This window comes from Centroberyx gerrardi, chromosome 6 (assembly GCF_048128805.1).
Source record: "Centroberyx gerrardi isolate f3 chromosome 6, fCenGer3.hap1.cur.20231027, whole genome shotgun sequence".
NCBI classification, from domain to species: Eukaryota; Metazoa; Chordata; class Actinopteri; order Beryciformes; family Berycidae; genus Centroberyx; species Centroberyx gerrardi.
In genome coordinates this window covers 19956892-19983591 of record NC_136002.1, presented here as the reverse complement: position 1 = coordinate 19983591, position 26700 = coordinate 19956892, and the positions used below count along the sequence as shown (strand labels likewise).

The 26700-nt window shown below is 41.8% G+C and overlaps 2 protein-coding genes across 2 annotated transcripts; one reads left to right on the top strand and one right to left on the bottom strand.

Annotated features, from left to right (window-relative positions):
• Window positions 1-4479: 4479 nt before the first annotated feature.
• Window positions 4480-18029, top strand: rab4b (RAB4B, member RAS oncogene family). The gene is made up of 8 exons (XM_071927479.2): window positions 4480-4640; window positions 9969-10049; window positions 12009-12123; window positions 12472-12534; window positions 14096-14250; window positions 14408-14503; window positions 14765-14940; window positions 15295-18029. Exons 1-7 carry the CDS (start codon window positions 4625-4627, stop codon window positions 14878-14880), a joined length of 642 nt encoding a protein of 213 aa, XP_071783580.1. The 5' UTR covers window positions 4480-4624; the 3' UTR covers window positions 14881-14940; window positions 15295-18029.
• A 984-nt stretch (window positions 18030-19013) lies between these two features.
• On the bottom strand, window positions 19014-26282 carry ap2s1 (adaptor related protein complex 2 subunit sigma 1). Its single transcript, XM_071927805.2, has 5 exons — window positions 26148-26282; window positions 25404-25553; window positions 24818-24931; window positions 21911-21970; window positions 19014-20894 (listed from the first exon to the last, which is right to left on the bottom strand). Exons 1-5 carry the CDS (start codon window positions 26148-26150, stop codon window positions 20793-20795), a joined length of 429 nt encoding a protein of 142 aa, XP_071783906.1. The 5' UTR covers window positions 26151-26282; the 3' UTR covers window positions 19014-20792.
• Window positions 26283-26700: the final 418 nt, after the last annotated feature.

Here is a 26700-nt window from a genome sequence, read left to right as displayed (position 1 = left end):
GAAGTGGAGGTGAACAAAGGTGAGTTTCTATCCACTAAAGCCTCTGCTGATAGCAGAAGGTGCTGCTGGGGATCAGATAGCGATCTGCCACTGGAGAGGTCAGCAGGATTCTTTCCACTGACACAGCCTGGCCTGTCCGCACTCTTAACCCTTCACCTCTCCTGCACACATCCGCACCTCCACCACCCTCCCTTTCCATGCTGCCTCTCCTTCTCTTCCTTACACCCCCCCCCCCCCCCCCTTCCTTACCTTCCTCTACACCAGTGATTCTCAACCTTCTTCATATCACGGACCCTTAATTTAGTCCACATTAGGGCCACAGACCCCCATGTGATGAGATTTTGTCTGACCCAAATCTGAGAATATTTTTATTGTTAGATATGACTTTGTCCAGAATTCCATGACTATCTGTATTGAAGGAAGAGAGATAACAGTGAAACTATGATCAAAATTCTGTCATTCTTCTACATTCTACAATTGTGTTAACTAACCCCCTCAAGGACCCCTGGTGGTCCCTGGACCCCACGTTGAGCACCACTGCTCTATCCACCCTCTATCACCCTCTATCCCTTACCTTACCCTAGGTTGACCCCCCTCCCCCCACCATTTCCGGACTAATACCGACAGCTTCCCTATGGAACTGATAAACAAGTGTCACGTTTACCCAGGCCCAGCTCGGCCACTCCAGAGTGTTGACATGCCAGAGACTCAGCATCACCTTGGCTTTTGGAGGTGCATGGGGGTGAGATGACACGTCTGAGTTGTTGCCATTTTAGGTTCACCTAGACCCCTGAACTCAGTTTACAAACTTCTGCCTCTTTGTGACTTGCTCTGACTTCAATACTGCCTCATGGCCCACTGTCCACAGACTAGCAAGCAAGCCCCAACTGGACTGGAGGAGAAACCTGACCCTGCAGGTGAAGCTGTAGTTGAAACCTGCACCAGCAGTAATGTCATCTACTGTTTAATGTCAATTATTTGATCTAAGTTGTTTGGTGTGTCGTGTTTGGTATTCACAGGAGATTTTTTTTTCCAAATATATACATTTATATTGTGCAGTGTGCGACTGACAAATCCCAAATCACATTGGGAAAAGAATCAAACAACAAAACATACGGAGGCCCAGATGAGAACTCATGTAGCTGGTAAAAACAAAATGACATGGCTTTCCCTGCCCTCTGAAAACCAATAGGTCTCTGGTGAGGTTGTGATGCCTGAGTTCTATTTTGGATCACCTCTCCTCAACAGCCTGCACAGTGCCTGTCGAGGCCCTAAGGGAAAGTCCTCTTTTAGCATGCAACCTTCACGTCAAAATGATGTAGAGAAAAAGTTAGACCTCTGTGACCTCTTCCATCATTTGCTAGGCTTCAAGCTTTGAACATTCAAAAGAAAATGCAGCAGCTTTTTGTGGGAAGTCCTGAAACAAACAAATTTGCACGTGTTTTCATCGCTCTACTAAATCTAGTGCAAGTATGATATGGGGAAGATCCAACAGCCATCCATTTTATGGTCCTATATACTTAACAATTCTACTGTAATATATACATTGAATATTATAGAGAATGCTGTACAGTAGGCTGTACTATATTTATAGTTGACTGTAGGGGAGCCATGGTGTTTCATCTCTCTTGATAATGGGAAGATGAATGAGAGGTAATCTATGAATAGCTAAAAGCAGCTTCATATGCCAGGGCCTTTTGCTTTATCTTTCTTATGTACAGTAACCCTCGCTACGACTTCCAGAGACGCTCTCTTATTCTTTTCACTCGTTTCTCCGTTTCAAAGCCTGCTGTCTTGCTTTGTTATAGCGTGTATCTCCCATTGCGTTGCTGTGCTTCATATAGCCCGGGGTGCCTGTGCTAATGTGTGGCAGCCTACTAGGGGTTTGCTGACACACATAGGCAGCACAGAGTGAGGTGGACTGGGAACTGGAGTAGATGCCCTGGCATGCAAACAAACAGTTACACAAGCACTGCTGTGTAAAGTAGCTTGCACATAAATACTCCCCCTCAGTCCAAATCAGAGCTGCACTGTTCTCTTTCCACTCCTACACTTCTGTCTGACTGTCCCATTCAGGTTTTGACGGTTAGTTTTCAAACTTCTTGTATTGCTGCAGTTGTAGCGCCTCTATAGGTTTAGCTTGTTAGCTGGAGTGAAGACCTTCAGTCAACAGACTTCACAGCATTCTTGTACTTCTTTCATCTCATTAATGCATTTACACCGCATGGCCATGTTTACTGCACCTTATCTCTTAATAGCCCTTACTTCATAGAGCCCTTTGTTTCTGTATATAAAACAGCAGGTCGTCAGGAATCCCTCTTTTTTACTGTATGGGCAGTGACTCACGATGAGACAAACACCTTTATATTTACAGTGACGCCTGCCAAACATAGAGCTCACCTGTCTCTGGAGGTGATTCACTCTAATTATTCTGTGGAAAATGACTCATTGTTTGTTGTAAACATTGTGGATCCTGTGATCCTATGGGATTGTCTGCAGGCTAAAATGGGGCTTCCCCCATGTGCTCACACATAAACGCATCGGTTCTGATGTTGGTTTGAAACTGTCTGGACTGGGACATGAAAGGGGCTGATTTCTGTGTCTATGAGTAAACCCCCCCCCCCCCCAACACACACACACACACACACACACACACACACACACACACACAACCTCCTTCTCCCCCTGCATCTATTTTCCCCCTGACACGTCTCTCTAAAAGTACACATGAATCCAGCAGGCCTCCCTGCTCTAAACTGGTTGTTTGCGACAGGATGGTCCAAGGTCAAAACCACCAAACAACCACCTCCCCCAACACCACCACCACACACAGACACACACACACTGCGGAGCACCTTGTATGCCCCGCAGTCCAAACAAAAATCGGCACTGATGATGACAGCCGCAATGGACAAGAGGACAAGAAAGAGAAGAGAAACAATGACTACTGAAACACCCTCAAAGGTAAGCAGAGCGGCCAAAGGAAGAAAAACACACCCTCTTTTCTTTCCGCCTCCCACACACCTTTCAGGCTAGCGTTTCTTGTAGCCCACCTTAAGAAAACATCCGTGCCCCCACACGACGCTGAGCCTAGTGTTTCCTTCTGTCTTTAATCTCAGTGAAAAGAGCTTTTAACAAGGCTGGGGAGGATGAGGGGATCTGCCAAAGCAGAACAAAGGCAGGGAGGAACTAGGAGAGATAGTAGCAGAGTGGAAGGCCCTGTAATTTATCACCTGTTGCCCTTGGGCGGCCCTGCACACTCCACTCTGTGTGTGTGTGTGTGTGTGTGTGTGTGTGCGCGTGCGTGCATGTGTGTGTGTGGAAGTTGGTATAGAAAGGTGATGAATGAATAAGTAAGGAACAAAAAGACAGACATTCCTCATACAAAACCTCAAAAGACACTGCTTTGTGCAACTCTTTCCAGAGAAAAATAGTCATCTGTTTGTCAATGAAGAACCCCGTGCTTGTACATAACTTTCCTATATTAGATTTTAACACTGCATTTTTATGTACTGATTACTATAACGAGAATATTGGCCGTGGTATGGGGAAACACAAGCAAAGGATTAGGCAACAAAGGAGTGGGTCACAACAGCATACAGATAAATTAAATACAACTAAAAAATGTCATATCATGTTATGTCATGTGATGTCAAAGCTCTATTCTAACTTGGTTGGACTTGGGCTATGCTTTGCACTAAACTGAGGAAGATAGCCTTCAAGCCCCGAGCAGATTTTATCTTATCTCTGCCTGCCATCTTGTGGCTAGCTGTTGCCACTACATTTGGTCACTGTATCATCAACTTTCATTTTTCAAAATGAAATGAAAAGAAGTGGACCAAATAAATCTTACTATTAATGTATAGATGTGAATTGGAATAGGCCTACTGCTTTAAACGTGACATAAATTAAACAGGAATGCGTACAATCAAGCATAGTGCGCCTTATCTAATGTTGCCTTCCCGTGCTCCTCGTAAGCTCCTTTTTCTCACAACGGTAAACTCCCTTGCTTGTCCCGCATTCGAGTGAAATAATAACAAATTGGACTTTGTAACAAAATATTGTTGATGTCTGTTGTTTTATTTTAGAGATCACGCGGCACAGAACTACTTTGCAGAATGAATAGTAGAAATGCGAATGTATTGGTGTATTAATTGATTTCTTAGCCGAAATTTGTTGTATACATCACCTTTACAATCAAATGTTGATACGGCTTTCATGCTTTCTGCCATTTCCCCAAAAGACAAGCCGCTTACGTGTCTCACCTCGCGTATGATAATTATGACTTTCCTCGCCTTTTTTTTTTACCACTCGGGGGAAAAAAGCTCGTGCCGGGTCGTTAATCTGCGCTGAACTGGTTATTCCAATATTTCTGACATCCCCTGAAGGCCGCATAATACGACGGCAAAGACGTGATACGCAACTACCCTCGTTACGTTACGTTCCGAGGTTGTGTCGGAGCCTCAATGGTCGGAGCGAAGGAAGCTAGGAAGGGATCAAGGAAACCTTACATCGTAGACAAACACCCTGAGGAGGTGTAGGAACCCAGCTAGCGCATAGCTCTCACAGTGCCAAGAAAACAATAATAAAGCCTGATTGAGTCCTTCAAACAGCGAGGGCCAGCATGTCTGAGACATACGGTATGTGTTTTTTTAGGGGGGCGATAGATTGACATTTCATGCTTGCTAGCTGTTCCATACACACTTGTTCAATGATGAGTACTAGCGCTTTGCTAGTTAGCTAGCTACATGGCTAGCTTACGTTAGCTACTAGCTGACTTGCCAGGTCAGGATGTTTGCGGCTTTTAATGCTAGTAACTAACGTTAGGTAGTTACATTTCCTACACTAAACTACTGTAGTTGGCGTGCTTCGCGAGTATTAATTGACACCTCTGGCGAACAATGTCGGAGTGTATTGCTTCCCTACACGATCAAGAGTAGGAGTAAACATATGCTGAAATATTGCCAGTTAAAAGTTGGACCAACTTAGTTTTGGCACAGAGCTACGGTAACATGTTGTGACATGTAGAATTTGCTTGCAGACGCTGAGGTACCGTTAGCTTGTTGAAATGAAAGCGGATTGGGTGACCTTGCAAGCAGGTTGCATTTTATTTCAGGTACTTTGTGTTTTCACTTCAGAGGTAGCTAAAAACCTAGGCCTGTATCAGGAAGTCACGGTAGCCGGTCATCCCTCAGTTACCTGGACAGCAGCAGCTTTTAGGTGTCCAGGGCCGTCTCAGTGGTCAGTGGGCACACCACCACATGTGTCTCCAGCTTGATATCAAGCATAGGAACTAGATGGCTAACACAAGAACAAACTACATTGCATGCTTATGCTGACAAAAGTCATAGTTGCCTTTGCATGTGGGCGTAGACATTACGGGCACCCACATAAACAGGAAATTACTCCTCATCTACATAAATTCATTTATCATGACTCTCCTTTGTGGTGTCAGTGAACATAGCACAATTGACTGGATACCTTAGACCCTCTGTTTTGAAATGGCACACGATCACCCTCTCCTGTTGCTCTCCCCTCTCTCTCCCTCTCTTTCACCCTCTCTCTCTCTCATTCACACAGTCTCCATCCACCTGCTTCTCCTTGTACCCTGTTTCTCTCCCTCTTTCCTTGTATGAAACACTACCCCAGTAGGCCGTATTTGTGGTGAAGTGCCAGCACTAATGGTAGCCGTAATAGTCTTTTATTGATTTCTACCTCAGTCTCCTCTGTTGTCTCTTCTCCTGGAGGGCCAGTAGGGAACTAGCAAAAAGTATCATAAGTACAGTAAGTACACGACCAGGCTAAATTGCTCCAACAGAAGCTCATTGAATTCTCGTTTATCTGTTCTTTTCTGTACAGCACTTTTTCATTAGCTTACTACTGTAAGTATAGTTAAGGCACCCCAGAACACACACACAAATATAGCCTATATACACAGTATGTAGCACAAACACGCTATGTTTATGTGTTACATAGAATTTGACCTTGTTTGAAAAGAGATTATGTCTAGCACCTGATCACCACTGGTGACACATGTTTTGTTATGATCTGGTGGATTTTAAGTAGAGATAGCACTTTTTCACTGCCAATTCTTAATTAAAGCTTTAAGCCAATGTGGGGTACTTATGTGATATTACTTTTAAAGAACAAAACATACAAGACCATTGGCTTGGGGTCATTGGACAAAAAAATCTTACTATATAATCCACATTTCTCCATTAGGGAGATGTGTGAAGAGAGATCTCACATCATCTTGTGTTTGACAAAATTGTGTCACTTTGACTTGATTTTCGCCATGTTACACATGATGACTCTGACTGATATTAGGGAAATTCTCTCCAATGATGCCCCTTTTTATCCCGGTTTCCGCCCGATGTGTAGTGTATTGATGCATTCCTAATTTGAAGGACAGCCATCCCAAGCAGAAGATGAAGTGTGTTGGCTTCCTGATGGTCTTGCATGCCATCCATCTCCATGGTGACTGAGCATGCTCTCATTCTTACCAAGCCCTAGTAGCCGCTGTGTACTAGAGCGGTGGTTTTCAACCAATGTACTTAAGAATGAGCACACAAATTCCTTGAGATTTTTGTTCAAATTTAATGAAAATGAATGGTAAACATAAATAATCGATTAACTTTATTGAAAGTCACCCATAAGTCAACAATTTTCTCTGGGTATGTTGGTGCTTTGTCCTGCATTTACTTGCATCATACAATCATATAAAGATTTATGTGAATCTCTCAAATGATCTTTAACTTTGTGTCCCATGGACTTTGGTGTCTTGTCTTAGTGAGCAGTGAATCGCGGCACAAAAACAAGTGCAGGAGGAATTAGTCTTGCATGCACAAAGTATTCACTAAGATTAGGCATGCAAATGAACACAAGCACAGATAATTCATTATATTCGCGAGCCATCAAGGGTTCGAGTGGACTGTGTACATTTTCTTTTCACAATAATTTTCAAGCTTCGTTGTTTTCGATACGCTCAAAATGAACTTGCCATTCCCGCTATTGTGTTAATGTCCTGTTTTGCCAAGTAATTTATGGAAGCTGTATACATGCAAACCATGTATGGTCAGGCTGCACAGGTGCGCTACTGACTTTTTCTTTTTTTATTATTAGTGGGCTTACCCCAGAACACAAATGACTGTAAACCTACAACTCAAGTTGATGTAACCTATGATTAAAGTGGTAATCTACAGGATTACCACCTGAACTTTTATTTGTTTTGGTGATAAGCAGTCTTTGCTGTGCTGTTTTTGTGCTGCATTTCCCAGAGATCACTTCACAATCAGTGTCGCCAGTACTGTGACATTTTTTTCCATCGTTTTTTGTTTTTGTTGATGAAGTTTGAGTTTCTGTAGGTATTGCTCTTTTTCTGTTCAACCGTTGTGATTATTTCTGCTCTGAGCTGTTTATAGCAAACAAACCGCATCACTTCCTGTGTGGCCAAGGGTTTTTCCATGGAAATACCTACCTGACGTTGGGTGTTTAGAAAAGCAAATGTAAAAGCTTTCATCAAGTGGATATAGGTAGAATCACTTGTGTTATGTCAATTGGCAATAGAGAGTAGCAAAGTGGACATTTGTTTATGTATAAATGTTGCAGATTATTACTTTTATTGTCAAATAGCTTTTGTATTAGATTCAGAGGTGGTTTAACAAGGTGGCAGAAGGTGGGAATGGGAGATCTAAAACTCAGACTGCTGACTTTTGGAGAGGTGTAGTTTGACAGTTGTTTATGAATTATTATAATATATTAGGCCTGTCCCTGAGCTCCCCTGGACAATCTTGGTGAGATAAGAGCAAGGGCATGTCTGAAGGTGAGAGTGTGTTGTGGTGTTTGCTCCACAAAGCAATCACAAATTAATGCAATGAAGAGTTTTTAGATGGTGTGTTTTTTTCCGGTCAAAGCATCCAAAATCTGGCATTGTATTTGGTTTGTGCAATCCTAAATTGATGTTTATTCCAACAGGGTAATTATTGGTTTATTGAAAAGTTAGGCGAAGTTAGGCTACATCTTTGACACTCTTTGGCAATATATCCACCAAGCCGCTACCATCACAGCCATGCTAGCCTGTGAGCAAAGTTTTAAGACATGCTTTTCCTAGTAAAGAACTAGTTAATTTGTTTTTAAATGGTGCAATCAACAGCTGGTGTTGATAAATCACATCCTCCAATTTCCATTTTTTCCTCCTGTTTTGCGCTCCAGCCTTGGAACACACGCACAAACACATTTCATTAAGGCAAGAGTACGGAGTTCACCAGTGTCTAGATGAACCTTAATCGTTTTTTCAGATGCAAATGCCTGTGCGCTGTTAGTAGATCAGAAGACAAGATTTTTGGATCGCCATTCATGCTAGCGTAGACCTTTAGTAGATGCGGGCCTTCGTTTGTTAAGTGTTTTCATAGTGTAAGTGAGAGCATATTGTGTGACACTGTTAGTCTGATCCCCCAGGGGTTATTTAATATTGATGTCAAAGAACACAGTAGCCTAGCAGGCTGCTGTTGCACGGAGCAGCGCTGCATCCCTCTTTCCCCATTGGTTTGACATATTGACAGCTTGATTGTTGTATGCAGATCTCAAGTGGGAATATGGGATGTCTGGGAAGACCCTGAAAAGCTGAGGCAAGCTTTTAAAACAAAGCTGTTAGCTTTTGATTCTGTCAGTTCTGCTGTCACGTCCATTGACAACGTGTGGTTGTGTGGAGAAGTAATGCTGGCTACTGTTGCAAAAGAAAACTCTTAAGTGCTGGTAGGCTACTTCCCTTGCCCTTAGTTGTTCTGTTACCAAGAAAGAATTTGACCTGGAGGTTTTGTTGCTTGAGAAAACACAAGCTCCCACAAACAAAGGTGCACTATAAACGAAGCTAGTGGTGTGGTTTGTATTGGCCGAGCAAGGTGGCTCCAAGAGCACTAGCATAATGTGTTTAAATGTCACACAGGAACAAAAGATCAATCTCATTCCCTCCCCTCTCCTCTAAACAACTGCCAGCTCCGTTGACCTTGTGTGGAGCTGAATATTCACAGGGCATTTACCTGGCTAGTAATCTCACCAGTAATCACTGTATAATCATTTGCCAGGCCAGCAGTTCTGGATACAGAGCCAGCGCTTAAGCTCAAACCAAAATTGCATACTGTCTTCAAATCCAAGTGAAGCAGGCTCTCAGGGGGATAGGTGTAGTGTGCAATCATCCTTTGCTCTCACAGTCTTATGCACACACCGTCTCTCTGTTTTTCTGTTATTGTCCTCACTTCTCTATGCATGTGTCACTCACACTGACTCACTTACCGTTTCTCTCTTTTGCTCACACACACACACACACATCCTCTTTCCCTCTCCTCAATCATCATATTGTTTCATATCTCATGGATCTGGTCGTAACTATGGCCCAGCCTACGCATGCAAATGTCCCTTGCCCTATCTGTGGTCGCAGCACACAAAGGCTGCCTTTAGGCTGCGAATGGCCTTGCACGTCAGGGGCTCCAGTCATTTGGGCTCGGGGGTCATCTGTGTAGGATGGGTTGTACTCTCCAGAGCAAGAACCCGCTTCACACACATCAACAACATCTGCACAACCAGCTGGCCACGGTCAGTCAGTCCCACGCTAGTCAATCATCCTAAGCCACATCTAGTAACTCGGCTGAAGTCGACGCTGTGGCTTCATTCTAATGACCTGTGTTGTTTTGTGCTGCTGCTTCTTCAAGGCTCCACCCACAGCCCTTTCTCCACTTAGCACAAACAAGTCTCCTGAGCTAATTAAATTAGAATCGGAAGTAGCACGTTATACTTCACATGCAAGGTTTAGTGATTAGTTGGCTAATTTGGGGTTGTTGGACACTGTGAATGTAGTAGCTCAGGTGGGATTAAAAGGAAATCTGAGGATGGAAGAGCAAAGACCAGCAGGTTTATGTTCTCCCCTGACTCTGGTGTTGCATTGATTTCTACCTCTTATCCTTTGGTTTCAGACTTCCTGTTTAAATTCCTGGTGATTGGCAGTGCTGGGACGGGGAAATCTTGCCTCCTCCACCAGTTCATTGAGAACAAGTGTAAGTGTCCCCTCATAAAAGCTTATGACTCACATCAGTGGTTGAATTACAGTAATTACATAATTACATACCTCACATGAATACAAATTCATCATAGTTTTTCCACTCAGCCTACAGTATATGCTCAATACTGCTTAAGAGTTTTCTGATTATTTGTTAAATATAGCTATATAGTTGCTATAAATTGTAAAAAACGGACAAAACCTATACTTATATTCTTCAAAGTTCAATTAAGCATTTCAACTTTGGAAATACAAAAATGGCCAAGACAAAATTATTAGCACCCAAAAACCCTCTGGCCTGTAAAACCTCTTTTTATTTGCAAAAAATCAAACTATACCAAGTTTGACATTACCAAAAGAAATGGGTCCACTGTTCCTTACGGGACTATTTTCATATACACTATTCACAAAAACAGGGTGGGTCAGTATAAAGGTTTCAGTAAGTACCACAATAAAAACATCAATGTTAATGACATCACCACAAGTTTCTATGACTGTACCTACTGTGATTACTGACTTGGCAGACTATATGAAAACAGTGCTGCTGTACTGATGACCTGTTTCATGCCACATGCATCCAGTAAACATGCACTCTGTATCCTGACCCCAATCCTAGTTATCACACCAGCCATAAACCTGTCACCCTTTCCCTACTGTGAGGTTAGACTCATTTCTACTGCACTTTTTCAGCAAGGCCCTCCAGGCTGAGTTATTCATTGACTTCTATGGAGAATTAAACCAGAATGACAGGATGAATTGTACACCGTGTCTATCCAGATTGTTAACATTTACAGTGTGCAATTATTGGGCCGGCCAGCTATACCACACGACTCCAAAGTGCTCTGGCTTAGAATCTGGACTGGAGGAACAGGACAGCCAGAGCAGGACAGAGCAGTGCAGCATTTCGCTCATAATGTGAAAGACTTACCAATACTCACAGGGAATGTTAACGTTGCTTGTTTAGTTTAATGTATTTTAACAAGGAAAGCAAGTATTTGGTTTGGGAGCTACTAACATTGTCCAGGCCATTTTTCTTAGGTTAAACTTCAGAAAACCTATGTTTCTAAACCTCATTTTTTTTAAAATGAAGTTTAATTTTTGTGCTGTAGCAGAACCAGTTAAGGCTGGTTAATTAAGCACATGAAATTGTATATGATGATTTTAGTTTCCACAATTAACAGATATATCTGCAATATTAAAACAATTTTATTTAAAATGTGCACCGTACTTGAAAATAGTGAAGATGTTGACATAAGATGCAAAAAGTTGAAAAAAATGGTTTCCTCATACCTTCAAGAATAACAATCATTAATGTTAATAATATTTATCACAATATCTAGCAAAATAATTGGGATCGTCATTTTAGCCATAATTGAGCCGCTCTAGCATGAATGTAGCTGTGAGGTCCAACGTATTTCTTCAGTTTCATCTTATTTTTGAAGCTATGGTGAATAATTTGAAACGCGCACATACCCACACACCCACACACACACACACACACACACACACACACACACACACACACACACACACGCTCGAATTAATTAAAGACGTGCCAGGGCCCAGTGCTGTCAGTGGAGTGAAAGAGGGAGGAGGTTTTTGACAGTGTTAATCTCTTAGGGACTCCCTCTAGTCCTCTGATATGGATATGAGCCGTTTGAAGATAACCGCTCATGTCTTTAAACAAGCACAACACACCAACATATTATAGATCAGAACTAAGACTCTGGGAGCTGAGTTGAAAGCGCTGTCTTTATTGTGGCAGTGCACACCTGTTGGGTTAAATGATAAGACTTCACTCTCTTTTGCCAGGATAAAACACAGCCGAAACTGAGTCTGAATAACTTTTTTGTTTTGTTTTGGAGACATGAAGGCATGCGCTAAAGTTACTGTTCTGCTTTTCTATTTCCCCCCTCTCCCCCCTCTTCACTCTCTCCACTTCCCACTCCTGGTGCAGTCAAGCAGGACTCCAACCACACCATAGGGGTAGAGTTTGGTTCCAGAGTGGTCAATGTCGGTGGAAAGACGGTCAAACTGCAGATCTGGGACACCGCCGGACAGGAGCGATTCCGGTAAACTCCTTCTACTGCCTGCTCAGGGTTTGGCAAACCCTGACCTGAAGTTAACTTTCACATTCACACAGTTACACACATTCACGCCTGGGAGATGCCCACTGCAGCCACATTCTTCTACCACTGAGCAGCTGCACAGGAGTAATTAAGTGGCTTACTCAAAGGCACCTTGACAGCAATTGTTGAGAGTGGAGAGTGTTTCTCATTCACTGTCCCCATCCAAATTTTCCCAGCCGTTTCGAATCACAGACCTGTTGTCTCTCTGGTGTCTTCTCTCATTGATCGGTAGGTTGAATAGGTGATGTTATGAATGCAAGGTTAACCAAACCTTCTGTACTCCCTCCCCAGTTCTGTGACACGCAGCTACTACCGAGGAGCGGCCGGGGCGCTGCTCGTCTACGACATCACCAGGTAAAACAGTCGCTGCATTGATTGTCCCTCTGCTTTTCCAGAAAAGTACTTAAAACAGAATTTGTACTTACTCTCGTAGTCAGGCCAGGAAATAGTTTTTGATCTAGAGGCCACAGTGGCTGGTAAATCCAAAAATTATACAGCCACTTTTCACCAACCAGAACACAAAAAGACCTCTGAAACATGGTTTGGTTACCTGCCTAAGTGGCTGGTATAGTAGATAAGCTCACCTGCCTTAACGAAATATCACCAGCATTTGGCTAGTGGTAATTTTCCTCCCTGCTTTTAGTGCCCATTCAGACTGGTGTGTATCACATGTGGAGATAACTAGCTGGCTCAAACACTATTTTAACACAAACCCTATTTTTTTTCCTTCACCATAGATTTTAAAGTTTTTGCAAAAACCCATTATCTGTTGCAGTTAGTGGGATGCACTATCATGCCTTCACAACATTTACATTTTCAACTCTGATTTGTTGCCTTGCACACCCATGACATGGATCTGTCTGGACTTCCAGTCAAATTAACTGACACTTTCTGACCTGTGAAACTTGTCGGTGTGAGTAGTTACTTGTGCTGTCATTCAAAAACTTCCATATTGTAATATTTTTATTAGCATCATATTTGTGGTTTAGGTCTGTGCAGTGTAATAAAGCTATACCATGTCAACACCACCTCCAGAATTTGTGTAATTTAGTGTATATGTGCCGAGACAGACATGGTGATATGAATGCCAGGACCCAGTCACAGGGTTTTATTTTGGAAGCTCTGAGTTGCGATAGAGGTGTTGCGTAATCAAGATGGAGTGAATGCGGTGATGCTGAGTGACAGGAATGTAATACAGTTTGTGTTTGTACGAATGTATGGTTGTAGGTGTGTGTGGGGGGGTTAGGGGGGGTTAGGGTGCAGAGTGGCAGGAGATGTAATATAGTAGCGTCTCCTGGCAGGCGGCAGCAGCCGGGAAAGCAAAAGTCCATTAGAGAAAGTGTCACCTGAGAGAAAACCTGGGGAGAGTGGAGGGAGAAAAGTGCAAGGGGGGGCATGAGGATGGAGAGGAGGAGATGGAGAGCAAAGAGGAAGAGAGAGAGAATGGGAGATGGAGACATTAATCAATGTTGTGTAGGTGAAAGGTAAGTTGGAAGATAGACAGCAAAGTGTGTACATGTGTGTGAAAGAGGGAGAGAGTGTGTGATCAAGACTGAGGCTGCGCAGGATTGTCCCATCAGTGTTTGGACCAGAAGTGACGTCATCTTTTGGCTGCGTCTGACTGCAGCTGTTGGACATCATTCTGCAGACCCACACCCTTCTGCTCACCTCGTGCTGCCATGGACACCAGTGTCCTGTCACCATGGTGACGGGTGGCTTCAACCCAAAACAAGTTCTCTGTATGACTCTGTCTTCACTGTCAAGCAGACTCTGCTGTATGTAACAGTTGACCCACTCTAGCATTCACTGCAATGTTAGAAGGCATGTTATTGTGTTTGCTGATGGACTGCGCCAAACTTTGAATTATAGCCATTATTTCCCACTCTCTGTCTCTCTGTCCTGTCTTGTCCTGCAGCCGGGAGACCTATAATGCCCTCACCAACTGGCTGACGGATGCGCGGACGCTGGCCAGCCCCAACATTGTTATTATCCTGTGTGGCAACAAGAAGGACCTGGATGCAGACAGAGAGGTGACCTTCCTGGAGGCCTCGCGCTTTGCTCAGGAGAATGGTAACTGACATTGGATGCATAGTCTCTTAGATTTCCTCAGGTCTATATCTCCTCTGATTCTCATTTTCTTCCTTCCCCTCCCCATTCTGTCTTTTGTCCCTCTTTCTCTCTCTTTTTCTCTTTCCTCCACCCTGAATGTGTGTTTCTGCCTGTGCAGAGCTGATGTTCCTGGAGACCAGCGCTCTGACAGGGGAGAATGTAGAAGAGGGTTTCCTGAAGTGCGCCCGCACCATCCTCAACAAGATAGAATCAGGTACAAAACTCTACTTGTTTGTTAATAAGGTGTGTCTGTGTGTCTGAGTTCCAAGTTCCTGTGTGATTATGCTAATTTTTTTTTTGCATGTTCATTGTCCTAATCGCTGTGTTGACTGTGTGTGTGTTCACTTCCGTGCATGCATGCAGCCCTGCAGCCCTGGGAATGTGCCCTTAAGGGTGTGTGTGTGTGTGTGTGTGTGTGTGTGTACAGTGTATTTGTCTTCATCGCTGACAGTCCTCACAACTGTTTGTTTCAAAGGTGAGCTGGACCCGGAGAGGATGGGTTCAGGTATCCAGTATGGAGATGCTTCCTTGAGGCAGCTGCGACAGCCGAGAGGCACCACCACACAGAATAAGCAGCAGTGTAACTGCTAGGGGCCGGGCCCCGCCCTCACCTCAACCCACAGGCCCACGCATACAGGACATCCCTTACAGGTCAGTGTAATGCTAGACAGTATCACTATCAGCTCAGCCTGCTTGTAGTGCTACGTTTAGATCATAGATTATATCCTGATTAATTACATATCAGGATACCTCGTCTGCTCTCTTGCACTTGCTGTGATATTAGGGATGGGACGATATGCTTATTTCATAAATATATGAATGTAACATATTTGGGCCTAATGAACATCAATATTTGATCGTGCAAATCGATCAAGATTTTTTTTTTAAATGTGCCTCCCTAATTTCGATTTTCGAATTTCGTCCCATCCCTACATGATACTGATCAATGCAAGTCAGTGATGGTATTGCAGCTCTTCTCATCTCCTCTCTCTTCCCACATCTCAGCTCCAGGTGTTTTTGGGTGTGTGGGACTTTTATCTCTTCCGTCTCACACACCTCGGATCACCTGGATTAGTGGTCATGGAGACTACTGCAACCCCTGACCCCTGACCTCTGGTAAGAGTCTCTACTTCTTGCCTGGGGAGGACACCTCTGCCCCTGCGTTCTGGGCAGGGAAACCCCTCAGTGTGAACATGCTGGGATCATAAAGAAGAGGAATCCTCTTCTGAGAAAATTGCTTCTCAGTTACTTACCAGACAAGGAAGTGTCAAGGGTTATGTGTATGGGCTGCCCTACTGTGTTTTTTTAATCCCTCTCTTTCTGGTTTTTAGTAACACCTGCTCAGCGATGCTTTCTTACATACACACATCACTGTCTGTAACTGAATATCATTAATACGTTTTTGCATATATTTATCATTCAAGCTATCTGGGTAGGATTTCATGATTAGCTTGGTCAGCACTTTTTGAGTTTTAACATTCATAGAGGCACACCGTGATATTTTGCATTTTATTAACCCATATTTGAACCCTTATTTGCACTGAACAGCACTCCTCTTAAATTCAACCTGTCATTTGTAATGTGATAAACAGATGGGTCTAAATGTGTCCTCCAACTGGCGCCTCAATTTACGCCAACATGCACAAGATTTTGGTTTAGACTTACTGTAGATATATTCAAAACCACATACTGTACAAATCTTTGTAAAGGTTCCTGCAGTTGTTGTCCAATAATTTTCTCAGACCTGATGCAAATTGCAGCTAATTGGTGGGTTTAAGTGTACATCAGGTCTTTTCAATCATACAGGCCCAAATGTATAGATCAGGTCTTTTACTCCGTCTGAAGTTATGTTGAGTCTGTTGAATGCTTTGTTTATTGGTTTGCGTTGAACTGCACTATTATGATGTAGAGAATTGGCCTTAGTAACATACTTGATATTGTGGATGTATATTATTCCCAGTCGCCATGTCTCTAAACTGTCAGTGGTGCCTCCAAAGGGAATGGTCCTATCACTCCACTCCCACACAGGCAAACCTGTGGGTCATGTTGAAAGCACAAAAATGAGAGAAATGTTGCTCTTTATTTTACTCCAAAGGTCACAAAGTCAAATGTTTTGCATTTATCTGATTTCCCATGCTTGCCCCAGCCCATGTTAAGTCCCTGTGTCTCTGGCCCTGTCACAGTGGAAGGTTAAGCTAACCATGTCTCTGCCTCCTCCTGCTTGGCTCTTTCTCCTCTTCACCCTGCCCTCCTTTTAATTTAATGCTGCTCTACATGCACATACAAGGAAGGTCACAGGAAACCACACTTGGTTTTGCCTCAGTGCCACGCGTGGGGAAACATTCATGCCACCCACTCAGTTTAGTCATATGGGCTCATTACTGTTTAATGGGAGGTTGCAAGTAATCTTTGATAAAATCCGAGGTTCTGTTTTCATCCTCCCGATTAGCTGTCACTTCTCTTTGTCAAGCACAGAAGCGGCGGTCCTCTCCGCTGTGTGGTGTCGCTGGGTTTGTAGAGTTGACCCAGATGTTTTCTCCTCAGAACAGACCCTGTGTTGCCCCAGAGAGAAAGGGGAATTTCCACTGCAATATGGTTTCCTCTTTCCATGTATCACTGACTGGGGGTTTGTGGTGGTGTTGGAAGAGAATGAGGTTGCGAGTTAAAAACGTAAAAACATCCCAAGCTCCCGCCCTGCTCTTGAGTCACAGGCGCTGCTTCTGTCAGAACCACAGAGAGCGGGTCACACCGACCCAGCAGAGAGGAGATGAAAACAAACTGCCTGCATACCCGTTTCTCATGTCTTTTTCTCAAGTGTTAGCATATGCCCACGTAGACCCGACCATATGCTTTCAGGCTCCAGTGAGGCAGCACACTTAGGGGAGAAAGACGGTGAATTGTACAAGCAGGAGATAGTATATGACATCGAGAGACAGACCGGTCAAAAAGTTTTGTTTTTTAGAAAAAATATTGGCTTTGTGTGATAGTTTGTCTCCTTCTGCAAGTGCACTTTTACTTTTGAATTTTCATTTTCGTTTTGTTAATATGCTGTAACTATAGAATTGTACATTTTATTTTACTTGAAATGTATACTGTAATAAAGATTTTAATTGTAGATGTTTATCATTTCTTACTAAAGAACAACTGAGTGCTTCATTTTTCTTCCTTGGGTGTTTCTGCTGTCAGAAGGCAAGACTGCTGTGCTGGTGATAAGTCCCTCTGCCATCTGAGGCTTGATTTGTTTATTGCTTACTGCTGTTGTAGAGGTGATGACAGGATGGAAAGGATGTTGACTTCCTGGGCTGTAGGAGCCTGTCAACAACTCTTGATCACTCGTATTCACAAGCTGTTGAAAGCACTGTACAGCCGCTTCATTTAAATTTGTTGAATACTGTTGAAAGAGTCGGAGCTAGTTTGCATTTTAACTGTATGTGTCTAACATGTATGGTTCATAATAAGCAGTCGCCAAAACAGCCATATGGTCAGCGTCAGCATTCTTTTTTGACTTCATCCAGTCTGCTGTTACATTCTGTCTGGACTCGATCCAACGATGAGCGCAATCCAACTCAGTTGTTTCTTAGTAACTAATGTTATATAATCAACTCAAAAACTACTGTACATCTCGAGTAATCTATGCTGTAAATAAGATTTAATTTGTCTATTGTCTATTGAGGGTGAGTATTGCTCATTGATTGTAATGATTATGGAATTCCCAGTAAACTGCTTGTTTTTTAAGTTAATATCTCTCATCTGTGTCCTGGATGTTTTGATAACTCTGTCTAGTCTCTAACATCTAAACTAGGTTTCTGTTTAAGTGCTCATCCTAATTTGTAGCCCAGGGGAGTTGGATCAGATCCTGAGTATTGGTAAATCTCTGGCTCTCCTCCCTCTCTCTCTCTCTCTCTCTCTCCTGTGTGCTCCAATGTGAGCAATGAGTAATTACACAACAAATAGATAGCCAGCTGAATTAAATAGCTCAGAAATGCAACAATAGACTTTATCTAAATGATTAATTTTCCTCATCATTTGTCTGCAGTTTCCCTCAGAGGCAGAGTCAGGGTGGGGTTAGGATATCAGAGGATTCGTATGATGAAGAGTAAATGCCCTGTGTCCAATTGTCTGGATTTATGTTCCTGGGTCGATGGAGTAACAGCTAGAGTGGTTTAATGTAGCTGAAGTGGATATATTGACTGATTTATTGATCCTAGGCAGGCCGTTGGAATGACCTCACCTCATAACCAAATTGTATAATTTACCGTGGAAGAACTCTGCTTTGTTTTGCCACTAGATGGTGCTGAAACATTGGACAGAAAATCCTCAGGTTACCGTATTGGAAGACTTTCTGCACTCAGGTCCAATATGATGATGATGAGGTACTATCATAGTTATTTGCACAATATTTTCCCCCAGTCCTCCTCGTTCTTGTTGAGGGCTGATGCATATAGAATCAATTCATTATCAGGACAACAGATATCGTGTTAAAGGAGAATATCACCAAAATATACCTATTTTTCATTAAATTACATTGTTCAAGTTTCATGGAGTTATTTCCTTGTACCTGTTTTAAAGATTATGTGTTTATGAAAGTAAAAATCTGGATGTTTAATGTAGATACAGGAAAATAACTACATATTTTCAAACCATCTCAGGCAATGCAATCTAAGTGGGAAAATGTCAATTATCAATTTTGATGATGGGATTCCCCATTAATAGAAAAATCTTGGTCCACTGTAGGCATAAACTGTCTAAGTTTATTAAGCACTTCATCTGTTTTTTTTATTATATACACAGAATGGAATAAATTGATGTGGGCAATTGAACAGGAGACAGTAATACATACAAACACACATCTTCCATCAACAAACTCACAGGTGGACGAGAGGGGAAGCAGTACATCTTTCACTAATGCCAAATCATAAAAAAATAATCATACAAAAATTCAGCAACAGTAACATATGAAACCACTTATGATGCCTTCATGACAAGACATGGTTAAAATTAGAGTATGGCAGGTAGTATCACAGACCTTAAACTCCAAAGAAGGGAAATTCATAGAAGTGACTTTTTTTTTTGTCAAATTAGTAAGTTTTTGTCCAGGTTTCTCATTTTCAAAGCCAATTCATTTTGTCCCATCATGTGAATCTAAAATCATACTGATCCCAAACAGCTGAATATTCATCTTTAACAGGTCATATAGTGGGTAAAAAACACGTTAAAATTCTGGAATGAACATGTTAGTTTCACACTATTACACATATGTAAGATATACTGTATGTACACACCATACAAAGCAAACTTCACAGTACTGCTTTATGTAAAATATACTTTCCATTTCCACTGAAAACATTTCCTTTCCCATTGTATACTGTAGAACTCCTTTTCATCTATGAGCATTTGGGTGCATTCATATTTTAAGTGTTTAAGTGTTGATTAAAGTGTGACCAACAAGCACCATTTATTTTAGAGTTGCACAGAATCATCTAGATGTTTTGAGATGCGATCTAAATGATTACAATATACAGAGCTTAGCTATCTAAGACACCATAACCCACACTGTTCATCAGCAGCAGCAGGGACGTCCCACACAGCGCAGGTTGCCATAACACACCGTCAAAATGGCTCTCATCACAAGTACCCTCCACTGAATTATGAACTTAACGCGGTGGGTCAATTGCTCTAAAGGGCTTTCTAGCTGTAGTTTACTTGTACTGTGATCCAGGTATAAAATGCACTGGAGCCATGACAAGTCTAGCACAGTCTGGCAAGATCTTTGTTTGCATGGTTTTCATGCAATCGGGTTGCAGGTTTGTTGTGAAGCTGGTCTTCAGTCAAAGTGCTCTACGCATATGGATCATCCGAGGCAGTTGCTCTCAAATACATGGTGCTTGTTAGCTACAGTAGTGCCATTAAATGAAGGTTGAGGATTATGAGAGTGGAGAGGAGTGGGGGCAGAAGAGGGAGGGGAGGGGAGGGCGGTGCCAGAGTGGTGGATCTCTGTCAGTGTTTCCACCATGATGCACAGTAATGAATGCAAAAACTAACTGGCTACTATGTGAAATAACTTGTTGCTGCAGCCGCTGGCTTTGGGAAAAGTGAATAGAATTTAAAATTGATTGTAACTGTGGTGGTACTGTAGTTAATAAAGGATCTGAAATGCCAGGGGCCATATAGCTGCAACATATTGAAATACACAGCCTTTATATTGGGCAAGTTATTCAGTGAAGAACAATAGTTCCAGAATATTGGAAATGGACACAGCATATAGATTGCTATAACAAACAGATTACTTGAACTCTACATGATATATCCATATGTAAACAATATTGTGTATTTCTATTTCTGAACATCCCCCTCCAAGTTCTGTAAGGGGTGGAGCCTGCTCCAGAGAGGCAGGGAAATGAGAGGGGGGGTTCTTTCCAGAGCGACAGCAACGAGGGGCGGGGTTAGTTTAGGAGCCAGGGCAGGGGATTAGTGGGCAGGTAGAAAGGATGGTCGTCTGGTCCCTACTCAAGCGACTGGAGCATGAGGAGCTGCTTGAGGACCTTGGTCTGACTGGTCTCCCTGATCTCTCCTGCGAGGAACATCTCATCCACCACTGTGTACACCTGGAAGTGCAGAGACAGGTTAGCTTAGACAGGTTAGAGGACAGAGATGGTTGAACATTGTGAAAACCAGAAAACGGATAGGAATGCACCAATAAGGTCAATTAAACACTAAAATAGACTATCAGAGATGTTCTTCAATATTAAAATGGGATACCAAGAACCACATGTAACATTGATGGAACTAGAAGCAAACTGACTATTTTCCCTTTTAATAAAAAGAACTGCGTTTTCCTGCACATACTAAAAAAACTGTAAATACAATGGCAACTCATCATCTAGCCACAGGTCATCATTGCTCAGCACCCCCTGTATGTCATCAAAGCATAGAAACGACAACTCGATGGCTTCTCATAGTGTTGCTAAGAGTAGCTACGCCATTACCAACACAATGGCAGAACAACGGTGTTGCTTTACACGTGTGCACAGATCCATAAACACATGTACAGGACGTACATGATGGGACGATTCACACTCTCTTTATTTGTCAACGCACACAAGTGAGGTGGGTGACTGAGCTCATAAAAGAGTGTAGGCATAGGAGCAGCACTAGATCAGTTGTTGGGAAGGAGAGGTCACGCTGAAACTAGATGATGTTTCCTATGTTTTCTCAATATGGCGGTTTCTCTCCGTTTTCCGGCTGCAACATGTCAACCAGCGAGGTGACTTGCAAACGTGGGTGGTGCTTCGTTAAAAGTTCAGCGCGTGGGTGGATGTTCAAAAACACCTTAGGTAATTAGCTACCACGCTAGCAGCAGTCAGGATGGTGTTCAGAAGTGTTAATTGCCTGACATTTCTTTCAGAGGAAAATATATTCCCCAGCCCCACCAAAATGATGTAGATGAATCTAACTGAATGATTGCTGTACTTGTGAATTACATACCCGTTGCCATGGCACCACTTTAATCAAAAGACAGTTTTTTGCTCCTCTGTTCCTGCTGTCTGATCAGGGTGTTTATGTTTAAAAATGTGGTATCTCTGCTGACTTTGAGGTAAAAAGAAGCTCTTGATGTGCTTACCTTGTAGAAGTTGAACACAAGGTCCAATTCACACACGTTGTGAAAATACTCATTCAGCACCTAAGAGGAAAGAGAGGAATAGGGGTAAAATTGAAGGGTTTAATTTCATCAGATAGCAGTCGGCAGATAAGAGAATAGAATACTTTGAGAGTGGATAAAGATAGTACTGTGTGACTTAATGTGGTGCATTAGTGCAGAAATCCATTGACATTGTAGTAGTAACAGAACCCACTTAACAACCATGTAATAGGCTAATTTCCACTACAGGGACATCCATTTTTAAAAAGCCCCAAATTAAAATTAATGTAATTCTCGTCTCATCTTGTTTCCTCTGAGATAATTTTTCAGCTGTGGTGTACTGTCATTTACAACACCAGAATTATTGACCCCTGGTCAAGAATATGCTAAACTGAATGTTGAAACAAGCACCATTAAGCCCTGCCATGGAGGACAAGCTGCTGTGGAGTTCAACCTCAGATTTGCCAACCAAACAGTCGACCACATGGGTACAATGAGTAAAAAAAAATCTGAGTAAATATGTACTATAATGATTGTGTGTAGCTTATTTGTTTGAATTTGTTGATACATGCAATCACAAGCTTTAAAACTACAAATTAAGACAGTTTCATTCAGTTTCAGAATGCACTTGCATGCATTCCTTCATAGTCAAACATTACATTGCCCAGAATGACCTCCACTCCTGAGGGCTAAGGACAGAAAAGGGCTTGTTTGTCTCAGTCAAAGTTCCACTTCAAGCTCGCCATTTCAGTTTGTACTATTCAATAAAAAAATAAATATGATTACAAACAGAAAAGGCTGGAAATTAACGTTTTAGCAATCAAGGTGATAAAGAGGCACTTGAGCTGCCTATGTCCTGCCATAATCACCATGATATATTAAGCATAAAAAGTCAAGCTAATTAGGTCACCAATAAAGCTGATTAATGCATTAATTAGCAAATATTTCTGTCAACCCATCTTTTTTTTGCAATCAAATGTTTTATAATGTATATATCTATATCGACATACTTGTTTTCACATAACACATGGCTGGTATTAATGTGAATTCTGCATCTCAAAACATAGAGGACTTTATGCAGCAAGGTGTTCCAAAATCTGATCAGATCATCTACTCTATAGGGGAACCTGTGGTGTAAGTATGAAGTTTCTATCATGTATTGTTCTTAGTTATTCTGTTCACAGACACACACAGAGATGCCGGCATGACAACATAATGTCCCGCATACCATCTACAATAGTGGCAGGACATAATAAAATTGAAATGCCGCTGTGTGGAAGACAGGTTATGATTGGATGCAATGATCAATATAGGCCGGAGGCGTCACGGCTTTCCAGGTCACGGAGCTCCTGAACGCAGCGCCGGGAGCCTCGTTTCTCATCAAGACCACATTCCAGCTGTGACTTGGACAGGGAGCATGAAGTGAGCCGCTCTGTTACGCTGCATTCTCTTAGGTCTTCAGGCCATAATGTGCCCACACAGCCATGTTAAAACAACTTGTTTATCTCCTCGTTAGGTTTCATCCAAGAAAAATGTATGCTTTCTCACCATGAGACTTTTTTTGGTTTGATACATATGTGTGACAGCTGCTTGACTGACACACACACGCTAGAATGAGATCTGTTCTCCACTGTCTCCTTCAAGTAGACTACAGTTTAACTGAGGAAATACGTTCTTTGTGAATAACAATCATGAAGCTTTTTCAATGAAAAGTTCAAGGACTATCACTTGTCATTGTCGAATTGTTGTACACTTGTGCATGGAGAATTTTGCAAAAAAGTATTCATGCTGCATCGCCGGGTAGCTTCTTGTCGCAATACCTGCTCATTGCTGTAAAATGTGCAGCTGGGATTATATTTAATGAATTAATGGTAGACCTGCTATCAGAAAAAACACTGAAATGCATTCAGTTTGCAATGTTTGCTAAAGTACCACTATATAGGGCAATGTGAACACTCAGACACTGACAGCAGGCAACTTCTGTGCTGCAGCTGGACATGGCTGACAGACACTTGGCAAGAGCAGCAAGTTTTTCTGATCAAAATGCTCTCACTCTGTTAAAGTATTAATGAAAGTACTATATTATAGTTCTATGAGTGGGTGATTTCTTTTTTGAGTATTATTTGTCATCTGAATGTTTCCATCCGTAAGGTAGTTTTGGGCTGTAAGTCAATTTCATCAAAACATGGTATGGAAATATATTCACTAAGGTCATAAAATGTGTTGTCTGCCTTACAGTCAGTTACTATTAGACTCGCTCTGTGATCAGTGATCAATGTGTTATTTTATTGCTGAAGGCTCATTTCCAGATCACTTGCCCTAATATCTAACATTGATCTCACTGTCAATAGTCACACCCCCTGAAAATAAAATTGTCAAATCAATTTCATTTTATTACACTATGGCAACTTATTCCAGAGTTTTTTATGACTTGTAGTGTAAAACATTGTCATGCTACATGCCTAAACTGTTATATTTCAAGCATTAAGTTGTGACAATCTGACAATTCTGTTATCAACTTTGCACGAGATTCATAGTGTGTACTGTGATATCATACTGTTTTTGTCCAGAATATGGAAAATACCACGATATTAAGTCATTTCCCCCCACCCGAGTCTAAGCACTTGCTCACTTTAGGGAGCCAATTAAGAGCAAATGGATTCCCAACTTTCTTCCACTAAACTTCATTTTAATCAAGTCCATATTTCCCACAAGAATGTAGGTTTGATATTAAGGAGTCTCTGGACAGTAGATGAGGGGAAATTTGAAGGAAATCATTGACAGACATTCCTCAAAATAATCAAGTTGTGAAGTACACGCATATGTGTGTGTGTGTGTGTGTGTGTGTGTGTGTGTGTGTATGTGTGAGTGAGAGAGAGAGGGGGTTACCTCTACAAAGTTGTGGATTCCCTCCAGGTATGCCAGGTTGTTATCTGTCACGTCCACACAGATACAGAAGTACAGTCCAGCATAGCGCCGGTAAATGATCTTGAAGTTCCTGAACTGTAGAAACAAGAGAAGTAAAACCTCTCAATAGCATCACCCGACATAGTATTACAATGACATTCATCTTCATTTGAGCTTAAATTTATAATTTTTTTATTTCTTTTGTATTTTACTACTTCCTTGAGAAAATGTCACAGTAAAAGTGATCAGCAGCAGCCAATTTCTGCTTTGGATTGTAAAATTTCTCTAGAATACTACCCATTGCTTGATGGATTTTTTTCTATTGCTTTTGAAATGTGAAAAGTGACTTATAATTATTATACAAGTATATAATTATTTTAAGTGGCTGGTGGCTCTAATGTGTAATACACAGCAGTCATCCAATTATTTCACCCACCACTTCATGTCTGAAGTTTGGTTCCATTACTCAAAATGACAAACTGAAAGTCCTGAAATCTTGAAACAACCAAAGCCGCAGAACCAAACCATACAACCATGCACGCATATAATACTCTGACTAATCCCATACCTCCACAAAGTTGGTGTGCTTTGCATCCCGGACAGTTACCACAGCATGCACTTCCTCAATCAACTTCTGCTTCTCATCATCATCAAACTGCATGTACCACTTGGCTAGACGCGTCTTCCCTGCTCGGTTCTGGATCAGGATGAAGCGGATCTATATGACAAAAGAAGGCAGGAATGGAGAGACAAGAATGAAATAAATACAGAAAATGCTCCAACAAAGTGATAGTCCTAAATGGATCTGAGATGCATAAGACTTAATAGATCTGATATGTTTAACTATATTACTTTGTTGGTTGATGTAACCATTAGTAGCAGCTCATTCATATTCAAAACCTTTTCAAATGCAAAACATCTTGATATATAATTTTATGAACACCTAAGTAGCCTCCATTTCAGTAGTAAACAGTCAAATTGGCAACGTTAGCTTTAGCTAATAGAGTTTAACCACACCCTTTCGTTTTTCAAAACATGCAGATAATCGCGAAAGATATTTGGCGAAGTCAAGTTAACGACAGGCGGTAATGCTTCATATTCGAGCTGGTTGACTATCTATCGTAAAACACTGTGACTGCAAATCTCTGGCCTTTGCTTGCTAAGGTTAGTTAGCTAACTAACTAGCTAACATTAGCTACCATATTACCGCTGACTGAATGAAGAGGTTACCTAGCTACACGCTAGGGAGCTAGCGGTTATATGTTGGTATGGGAAGAAAAACAATATGTCGATCATTAATACACATAGTTACCATTGTCTTCTCCTAAATGTGGACGCTAGAAGCCTCAGAATAAGACGTTCCTTGACAATTATGCTACGCTTTTATATAAATACATCAGTAATTTGGCTTAATTTTTCGACCGCTTGTCCGCTATCTTTCTCGAGCTAACAGGAAGTGCAAAGAAATCCTTAAGCGCGTTGCATGATGGGGAATGGAGTTTTCGATGCTATACTTAGAACCAACAGAACGCTATATATCACTACAAGAACCAGTATCCCTCCTGTCTTTCTCTCGTTGAGTCGTGCTTTGGGTCACATGAGAAGCTAAAGGGCCATTAATATTTTATTCCCCCAACAGACACACTGTAGCAGCAACAACCGGATTTCACCTAAACAAAGTTAACGCTTAAATAAGCTTTATAATTGGGATACAGTAGTTTCTCAATGAAAATTAAACCAAAGTATAAAGACAGGGATGATGAACAGTGATAACCATTTAATTTCTGTGGCAGTTTACATGACTCAACTCATCACTGGTAATTTACCTCAGTAATGGGGGCTTTATTTGAATAAAATTTTGAGTT